Source organism: Oculina patagonica, chromosome 4 (genome assembly GCF_052425735.1).
Source record: "Oculina patagonica isolate OP01 chromosome 4, crgOcupat, whole genome shotgun sequence".
NCBI classification, from domain to species: domain Eukaryota; kingdom Metazoa; phylum Cnidaria; class Anthozoa; order Scleractinia; family Oculinidae; genus Oculina; species Oculina patagonica.
Window position 1 is genome coordinate 19,313,111 of NC_135761.1, and position 10,693 is coordinate 19,323,803.

Consider the following 10,693-nt stretch of genomic DNA (forward strand, 5'->3'; position numbering starts at 1 on the left):
CTTCTTTTTATGTTTTCTAAATGGCAGGTTTAAGAAAAAGCATAAATGGAAAGGCGCCCTGCAATCAATCTCGATACATTGCGTATAAAATGCGAAAGTTTTAATGAAATCGAGCCTTATAAGAGTTTTTAACCTGGTATACAGCTCGCCATTTATTTCGATCGAGTCACCTTAATGTAAACATACCCTAACATCTTTTTTAGCACTGTTTCCATCTTAAAGTGTTATTTCTGTTTTGTCGCTTTTCCCTCACTTTAATTTTTAACAGTATTGTTGCGTCCATACTAAGAATCAATTGTTGATGGGAATGCTTTTCAGAAATGATCGATGATTATAAAAAGCAAAGGAGAGATGGGAGGTGAGGTTGGATTGGAGCAGGAAAGCGTGATTACACCAGTCCTCGGATGAGTTATATTTATTCGTATGGAAATAAGCTTTTGGCTCAGCAATACTTCCCAAGTTAATTTTGCATTTGGTGAACTTTAATCAACTACCAAATACTGTTCTTTGGCTAATTTCTTTATTAGTATTAAATTTAAATCTTGTTCTCTGACAAATGTGTCTTGAACGTTCTTTGACCTCCATCAAACTTTATCAATTACAACAAAATGAGCGAACTTAACGAACAAATTCACGTTTACATTCCTTTAAAACTTCTCTTTGTTGCTCAAGAAAGTGCCTAAAATAACAACTTTACAACCTCTTTTATTACTGGCCTTTAGTAAATTTTATTATGAGTGTGAATTATTTTTTTAGAACTCTAACCAGTTCGGGTTACAATTAAATGATTCAAAACATCTTTTCTGCGTGTGCTCCACGACGACTCTTAAGCCTGTGGGGGTGGTACTTCTTCCACGAGAATCCGGGACACTGAGTTCCAGCCCGTGTATGCATCAGCAGATCCGTAACCAGCACAGTTACCGACCCAGAATCCCACGCGCACGAGGCCTTTGTTAACTCTCTCGCACACTCCTTCGATCTGTCGCACGCGGTGCAAATCTTTTCTGCCGTTAGTTCCCTGTACCATGTAGACCACACCGTCAATCGCTGCAGGAGCCGAACACTCAGCACCGTTAAAGGTGAAATACCATCGTCTGCAACACGCGTGGCAGTTGTAGATGCGAAGAGGGCCGTTCCAGAGAACACGCAGCCCCGTCTTGTCAGACATTTTCTTGAAGAGACATTCCTGCAAGCATAAACGATTAGAATAGGTCATAAATCCATTATTGCGACCGCTAAATAGAAAGCCTAGGTTAATGAATTTCTCTTCGAGCCCCTCTCAACAGAAGGGTTGCTAGTAACGTTAGTGATCATTATTATTTCTTGGCTAATTATATAGCTGTCAGTTAATCCTATATCGTCAGCGCAGCTATTTTTCCTTAATTTCTGAGAACTGTCCAATTTGGGATTAAATTTGGATAGTTTCAATTAGGACTTTCAGGTAAAATGCACAAACTGTCCAATTTACGAAAAATTGGACAGTTTTGTCTCAGCCAATCAAATCGAAGGAAAAACGACATGTGACGGATATCAGCCAATTAGCATTAAGCATAGCGTCAGCCCGGGAAACTTGTCGCATTGTTAGTCGACAATGGAGGAATTTTTAAGGCAAGTTTGCACAGGTGCACCCAACGGAATATTTCGTTAAAAATATCTGTTCGGAAGACGATTTGAGATCTAGAATTTTCGGAACATTCATTGTAATTTTTTTTGCTTGCCTGCCTTTCCTAGGATTTTCGAATATCTAAAAAATGGTATAATTGTTCATTTTTAACGGATTTTTACTCTAAAAAGGTCACCTAGAATTTTCGGGAGCCCTTCTCTGGCTGGAATTTTTTCGAAAAGGTAAGTTTTGATCCCTATAACTTTCGGATCACTAGACTTTCAGCTAGGAAATCCGAACAGATAAAAAATTTTTAGGAGATAAAAATATGCCTATATCTACCGTTTAAGAGGGCGTCTTTCTTAGAAGCACCCACTCAATCTCGCTTAAAAAATAATTTTGCCTGAAACTCTGTCAGCTGAAAGACATTACCAAGGCAAGAACTAAAACAGATATGGTTTGATTTGAAATGATACTCTGGCCGCGTTAGGAGCCATAAAATATTTTCCCTTGTCGGCGCCGGTCACAACGTCTCGAAAATTGAAAAATATGCACTTTACGTAACACTGTAAAATATTTTTTTCGCATGATCCAGCCGCAAATTTTATATCAACTTGCTCATAAACCTTTCTAGTTTTCCAAGACAGTCACAATTTGCCTCTCAATTCTCCTGAAAAGGCAAAATCGAGCGTATTATGACCACTACTAATCGCCTTTGAGCAAAGGCTGTAAATTGGCTTCGATTTAGAGGCTGTTTTTTAAATTTTGGGACCAACCTAATACTTCTAGCCTATCCAGCCGACAAGAGTAGTCGTTTATCTACAAATAGGTGCAAAATCCCATGTACGTTTTCAATATTTCAAAAATTATGACCGTTTTTATCAGCACATGTACCAGCATTTTCGATTTTTCGCCTATTTTAAAATCGACTTCTCTCGAGCAGATTTTGACACACATGCAGCCTACCTGCTTCTCATCTCGGCTTATGTCCAACACTAGACGGTTAACAATCCCCAGATTGCTAAATCTCATAATAACTCCAGCAAATTGGTAGGTATTGCCTTCAAAACTTGAGCACCACGGCATCTATCGAGTCCCTTGTTAGCGAGCGAAAGCCCGAATCCAAGGCTACATTTCGCACTAAATACCCCATTAAACCCCGTTTCAGAGCCGTATTTCTTCGAGAAGCAGACAAAAGACTCTCCGAGACTGGTATTTAGAGAACATAGCCGCGATTTGAGGTCTTAAATTCCGAAGAAACAACACCATTTACAGTGTACATCTCGACAATCGATACTGTGTGATGCTGTTTCCGCAGAGGTCCGCATAAATGGGGAGACCGCTGCTCGCCTGTGCCAACAACCACGTCTAAATGTTACCATATATTTTTTTAATCAAAATTTGGAAAGCAATTTCGAGTTTTAAATTAAAGAAATCAATCCTATAAATAAATAAACAAACACGAAGCCTCGTGCCAAATGGCCCATACTGTCACAGCTTATCCCGGTTTCGATAGCATTAAGCGGCTAGGAATATTTCTACTCCCTCCTGGATGGAATGCTAGTCCATCGCAGTTCCCCACCCCCCGGCCCTCCCAGCATTATTTCGCCGGTACCTATTTATACAGCTGGGTGGGTAGAGGCGCTATGAGAGTAAAGTGTCTTACTCAAGAACAGTACAACACAGTAACCCTGGCCAGGGATCGAACCCGGACAGTTCGATCTGGAGTCCAGCCGGCGCGCTAACAAATAGGCCACCGCGCCTCCCATATGAATAAATAAATAAATAAATAAATAAATAAATAAATAAATAAATAAATAAATAAATAAATAAATAGCATTCGCCGTCTGTAAGATATAGCATTTTGAATTGCGGGGTTTCACGCCACACAAGACCTTAGACGGCCGCCAGAAAGCTGTCATGTTTTCTTTAAAAAAAATTGCCTCATCCTGCCATTTTTAATTCTCTGGACAGTTTAGCGTCGAGGTTTTGCGGGAAGTGTTTATTTGAATGTTTCCTTTTTCGTGATGGTGTTCTGATTTGTAGTAGAATTTAATGCCAGATCAGTGTCTGTGCTCTCCAAATTTGCGTGAAACAGTTTGACGGATAACTAGAGTACGGAATAATGTACAGATCTTAGAATTGAACAAGTAACGGTAGTTTATATAGTAGTTTTCTACAATCTGTAATATTCTTGATTTTTTTGACTCAATAGTTTTGGTTTATTTTTCGCGGCGTGACAGTGAAAACCACCTATAGGATGTGATGGTACAGGTATTCTTAGCCTGCTTGCCTACCTTAACATTATGTTTTGATGAGAGGGATGAGAGGACTTAACGTAATAAAAGCACAGCTGCGTTTAGGCATGAAGCCAAGACTACTCAACGACTGTCTGTTACTCTTATGGGATGTTTAACATTGTTTTAGTCAGAAACACATTCATATTCACTGATCATGTCCGTCAGCTTGTCTATCAGAATTTTCTTTTTTTCTTTTGACTTTACAGGAATCCCAAAGTGGCTACAGATGGCTTTCAGCATGACCACATTGAATTTTTGAAGCGTGTTGCTGTAGTAACACTCACAGAAGTCATACGTGTCGTAGCAGATGGGATGGGAGACGTTGATTTCTCTGTTAACCTGGTCTACCAGGTTAACGGGTATTTTCCTGGAAGGAATTGGACATCTTTCTCGTCATCCGGCGACATTTTGGGAAGGGTGCGCCTTTCGCCCAGTTCTTTCTCCTTAAGTGTAAACCGTGCCGTAAGGTGTTCTTTAACCTTCTGCGAAAATCTAACGTTGCTCCTCGGTTTGCTTAGGGCCCATCCTCAGATCTGCACGTTATTCCGTACTCTAGTTATCCGTCAAAATGTTTCACGTAAATTTGACGAGCAAAGACATCTGATCTGGTATTAAATTCTGCTACAAATTAGATGACCCTCACGAAAAAGTTAACATTAAAATAACGCTCAACTATCCAGAGTATTAAAAATGGCAGGATAAGGCAATTTTTTTTAAGAAAACGTGGCAGCTTTCTGGCGGCCGCCTAAAGTCTTGTGTGGCGTGAAACTCCGAAATTCAAAATGCTATATCTTACAGACGGCGAATGATATTTATTTATTTATTTATTCATATGGGAGGCGCGGTGGCCTATTTGTTAGCGCGCCGGCCGGACTCCAGATCGAACTGTCCGGGTTCGATCCCTGGCCAGGGTTACTGTGTTGTACTGTTCTTGAGTAAGACACTTTACTCTCATAGCGCCTCTACCCACCCAGCTGTAAAAAAAGGTACCGGCGAAATAATGCTGGGAGGGCCTGGGGGTGGGGAACTGCAATGGACTAGCATTCCATCCAGGAGGGAGTAGAAATATTCCTAGCCGCTTAATGCTATCGAAACCGGGATAAGCTGTGACAGTATGGGCCATTTGGCACGAGGCTTCGTGTTTGTTTATTTATTTATAGGATTGATTTCTTTAATTTAAAACTCGAAATTGCTTTCCAAATTTTGATTAAAAAAATATATGGTAACATTTAGACGTGGTTGTTGGCACAGGCGAGCAGCGGTCTCCCCATTTATGCGGACCTCTGCGGAAACAGCATCACACAGTATCGATTGTCGAGATGTACACTGTAAATGGTGTTGTTTCTTCGGAATTTAAGACCTCAAATCGCGGCTATGTTCTCTAAATACCAGTTTCGGAGGGTCTTTTGTCTGCTTCTCGAAGAAATACGGCTCTGAAACGGTGTTTAATGGGGTATTTAGTGCAAAATGTAGCCTTGGATTCGGGCTTTCGCTCGCTAACAAGGGACTCGATAGATGCCGTGGTGCTCAAGTTTTGAAGGCAATACCTACCAATTTGCTGGAGTTATTATGAGATTTAGCAATCTGGGGATTGTTAACCGTCTAGTGTTGGACATAAGCCGAGATGAGAAGCAGGTAGGCTGCATGTGTGTCAAAATCTGCTCGAGAGAAGTCGATTTTAAAATAGGCGAAAAATCGAAAATGCTGGTACATGTGCTGATAAAAACGGTCATAATTTTTGAAATATTGAAAACGTACATGGGATTTTGCACCTATTTGTAGATAAACGACTACTCTTGTCGGCTGGATAGGCTAGAAGTATTAGGTTGGTCCCAAAATTTAAAAAACAGCCTCTAAATCGAAGCCAATTTACAGCCTTTGCTCAAAGGCGATTAGTAGTGGTCATAATACGCTCGATTTTGCCTTTTCAGGAGAATTGAGAGGCAAATTGTGACTGTCTTGGAAAACTAGAAAGGTTTATGAGCAAGTTGATATAAAATTTGCGGCTGGATCATGCGAAAAAAATATTTTACAGTGTTACGTAAAGTGCATATTTTTCAATTTTCGAGACGTTGTGACCGGCGCCGATAAGGGAAAATATTTTATGGCTCCTAACGCGGCCAGAGTATCATTTCAAATCAAACCATATCTGTTTTAGTTCTTGCCTTGGTAATGTCTTTCAGCTGACAGAGTTTCAGGCAAAATTATTTTTTAAGCGAGATTGAGTGGGTGCTTCTAAGAAAGATGCCCTCTTAAATACTAAAATACGTTGAACGGTGCTATCTTTAAGTGGTTTTGAACTATATTCTCGATGGGTGCCCCTGTTTGCTACGTTTTTCCATTTCTTTTGAACTTTTCAGCAATAGTAACAACAAAGAGAAATTTTCTACGTTGTCAGAAGAGGAGCTAGCTACACTAAGAAGCAAAAACTAAGAGCAAAACACCTCTAATAGTACAAAACTTGGGTGAACGTAAGTGCAGCGAATTAAGCGAAGCAAGAAATCTGTCAGATATTCATCGCCGCGAGCTAGATGCAATTCTTTGTCGTTTATGCTGAAATTCGAAAAGAAAAGACGGCCATGAGGTATGAACGAAATAGTGGAAAGGAGTATGTCAGATTCAAGAAGTTGTAAAGCTCTTCGGACACTTTAATTTGTTTACGACTTTCATTGATTGATGCAGTGTTTTCACTCACTTTGTAGCAAGCTTCGCAAACTCAGGTGAATAAACTGTTGCACTGTTTTGTTTAAGTTTTATTTGTGATACAATGCTTTGAGTGAGTTGCATGTGCTATGTTATGCCTACTATTGTTGAATGTTTTTCCCGTTCTGGACATATAAAAAAGTTTATTGTTTACGCTGGATTGACTGACTACAAGCTATATAATTAATATGTAACCGGACTACATGCTTGTCCAATTTGGAAATAATTAGATTCAAAAAATTCCTCTGACAGCCAAATTCGACTCGGCTTACGGCCTCGTCCAATTTTGGCTGCCCTCGGAATTTTTTTCATCAAATTATTTCCAAATTGGACAGCATGTAGTCCAATTACGTATACTAATTCAACGTGCGGTTTAAAAGGGATTTAGGGACTGGTCAATAAGTATCAGGGGGGGTGGGCCGGAGCAATTGGAAAAGTGGTGGCTCGAAAATTTGTGACCCACCCCTTCCGTCTGGCTCAAAACTGACTAACCCACCCCTGACAGGGGGTATGAAAATTACATGACCCACCCCCCTTTGCTAAAAAAAATACAAGGGACATATCATTTCTTTATCATCTGTTAGGGGTTGGAGATTTTTTATTTGACTTCAGCTTTTAAAGTGAAATTCCCTACATAGACATTTTCCCTGATGGACACTGCAGTTCCATGTACGTCTTTTTCCATTTCTTGACACACCAAAGAAGGATGAATTTATCACTTCTTATACTAGCCTTTTGTAAGTTTTCCACATATTTGTGTGTAAAGTCCATGGGGAAATTTAGACAAAAACATATGCAAAAAACTGAATCAGTATATGATATTAATTCATAATCAATTATTGAAGAGCTCATATTTTTATACAGAAATTAATAACATAAAATGCAACCACTGTCCATCATTCATATTTGCAAATTGTTTGAGAAAAGAGTTTACTGGTATTAAAAGGCCTAAAGCCCAGCGTAAATCTATGCAGGTTGAAGAGAGTCAGGTAAAACTGATGATATGATTACAAGCCATCTAGGGGGATCAGGGGGCACGCTCCCCCGGGAAATTTTTATATTTGGGCTTTTTAAAATCGCTAGAAATTCATTTAAAACTGCTTACATGGAGAAATTTATCAATTTTATATACTGATGAATACAACTTTTCTTGGAACTATAACAGTTAAAAGTTAGTGAATAAATAAAATGACCCACCCCCTACGTGTAGATAAAAACTACATAACCCACCCCTTTTCGAGGGCTCAAAAACTGATGACCCACCCCCTTTCTGCTCCCCCCCCCCCCGTACTTATTGACCAGTCCCTCAGTAAAAAAGTGAAATGTAAATATTTGATTGGCCAATTCTCCGTTTTTTTTTGTCTGGGAACAAAAAACGAATCGAGGCAGGCAGCCCAGATTACTTTATGCGCATCCGAGGCGTTAAACACGGCACAGGCAGAGAACAACACCAGCTAGTGATCAAAGTGGAGGTCACGCCTGGACCTGGAACTGGCGAATCTCAAGCCTAGCGCTCAACTGTAAGGGATCAATCTGTCCCTTTAGTGAATACGTGGCTTGGAGATATTTGTTTCTCATAGCATTACTCGAATGTTATTGTTTTAGACTATGCAACCCTACAACGGTATTACACTAAACATATTTCTCACCCGAAACAATCTCAGACAACACTAGATGAAAGGCTAGCGCTTTGCCTAGAACGTCATTAAGTACGCATCTACGAGAAAACATCTTCCAAAACGAATTCAAGGTTCAAGCTCGATACCTACCTTGATCATTCCAGTGTCGATTGCATTATTGAGATTCTTAAACACGCACTGCTTCCAGTTACGCCCGGCGTTCCCCGAAGGGCCCTGAGGCCCTGGAGGGCCCTGGGGTCCGATACTGCCTGCATCACCTTTGTCCCCTGCTGGACCAGCTGGGCCTAAGGGTCCTTGAGGTCCCGGACCACCGGGTGATCCCGCAGCGCCTGCCGGTCCCGCGGATCCAGGGCTCCCTGGAATACCTGGAATTCCTGGCGCGCAACAACAGCCATGGCAATTACAGTGTTCATCTGGTGGTTTCGCTGTAGCTGCCGTCGCCGGTGTCGGCTACGGGAGAAAGTTCATTCAGCTGCGAGTCAATAGGCCATTTCCGACTTACCCTTTGCCTCTGTTTCAAAACTAGTCTACGAGCGAAACCATTTAAATAAAAATAAGTCTGATTTGCATGAAAATGGACCTGTAGGTGAAACTCATTTTCATGTGAATAGTCTCGCACGTAGACTCGTTTTGAAACAGAGGCAAAAGGTAAGTCAGAAATGGCCTATTGCTGGTTTTCACTGTCACGCAAGTAACGATACTGTCACGCGCTGCAAAAAATAAATCCAAAGCTATTGAGTTAAACAAATCAAGAATTTTACAGGTTGTAGAAAATAACAAGATAGTCTACGAGTCCAAGTCTCAGGTCTGTACGGTATTCCGTACTCGAGTTATCCGTCATAATGTTTAACACAAATTTAGAGAGCACAGTATGGAAACGCCATGTTGGATCCCATGTGGAGGGGCACCAAGATGGCCGCCGGAAATCAATGAAAACATCTGGCATTCACTTCTGCTATAAAGCGCGGTCAGTTCACCTTCGTGAACACGTAAACATTCATATAAACACTTCTTGTAAAGCCTCAATTGTTCAGATCGTTAAAAATAACAGGATGAGGCATTCTTTTTAAGCATACGTGACAGCCTTCAGACGGCCATTCTGATGTCGTGTGGCGCAAAACTCCGAAATTCAAAATGTTATTTCTCAAAGACGGTGGATGCTATCGAGCTGAAAACCTTCAATGAGATATATATTAAGGACGTCTAATAGCTAGTGAAGGATAAAAAGTCAGGGGGCTCGCGATTCTGGATTTAGAATGTTGATGACGTCAGGTGAAAACCAAGAATTAAACGGTTAGAGAATTTTTTTTTCTGAATAGTGATCTAGGGCTAGGGGCTAATTAACTTACCGGCTTTTGTGTCAGTTGCTGTTTAGATTCCGGAAGAAGCAGAAGCATAACACCAAGGACAAGCGCAATGCCAAACATTTTGGACATTTACCTATAAATCCCTGCAAAGAGTAAGATTAAGTTTGTTCAACTTTTCTTCAGTAATTAGTACACAAACGTTGACCCTGTGAAGAAAAATAAAAACCATGCACGATAAGACCGACTGGGATTCTAGGTAGAGAGCATTAGTGCTCCATTTATTTACATTAATATATTTTCTTTCTTTTTAGAGCTTTGAGGGCATCATGATGATTTATGCAACCTGTCTTAATATAATGTTCATTCTGTCACGTACAGACGACGATTATCTTTTTCCGATTTCCCAGTAAACATTTGGGTCGCATCGTTTATGCGTTTCATTGGTCAACGTTACCGAGGTGTTTGCGGTCACACACCAATAAATGCAAATGCATTTTCCGAGGTCAATCTTTTACACTTAACTGATTTCGGCATGAAATGTAAAAACGGAGAATTCGAGGGAGCTTGCTAGCATCATATCGCTGTTGCTACTTATCCTGTTCCGACAGTCCTCCGCTGCTTTGTTATGTAAGCATTTTATACAGCGAAGAATAAGAAGGCGGAGGCTTCATTGGCGCTGATTTGTACTCCGTTGGCATTAATGCCTACTACTTGATTGCGCGGAGAAAAAAAATATACATGTATGTGCACGCGCTCCCAGGAGCGTTTGGTTTCTTCAATGTCACAGATGTGGTTTCAGCAGCTACTGAACAACCGAGCACTGAGTCATTGGTGGAAAGAAAACTTTAGAGTAAAGTACATTTGCCATGATTCTAATAGGTCTAAAAGGAGCATGTTTTTGCCGCGTTATATCCAGAGGTATTTAAAATGTAAACTTCACGCCAGTTCAATTAAAATTCTTTCGTTGTTTTTATCTGCTTATCTTAAAGTTTGTCTCACGATTGGTCATTTTGTCCTGGTGTACTTGAAAAACCTTGCTATTTACCTCGGTAAATGTCTTGGGGGTTTCTTTTGTTCTTTTTGATGTATCCATGGAGATTAACCGTGGTAAATTTACCTTGGGAAATGGCGGTCACACAC

At 40.5% G+C, this 10,693-nt stretch overlaps 1 protein-coding gene across 1 annotated transcript; it reads right to left on the reverse strand.

Annotated features, from left to right (window-relative positions):
* Positions 1-401: 401 nt before the first annotated feature.
* On the reverse strand, positions 402-9,711 carry LOC144651879 (collagen triple helix repeat-containing protein 1-like). The gene is made up of 3 exons (XM_078511928.1): positions 9,596-9,711; positions 8,376-8,696; positions 402-1,186 (listed from the first exon to the last, which is right to left on the reverse strand). Exons 1-3 carry the CDS (start codon positions 9,680-9,682, stop codon positions 827-829), a joined length of 768 nt encoding a protein of 255 aa, XP_078368054.1. The 5' UTR covers positions 9,683-9,711; the 3' UTR covers positions 402-826.
* Positions 9,712-10,693: the final 982 nt, after the last annotated feature.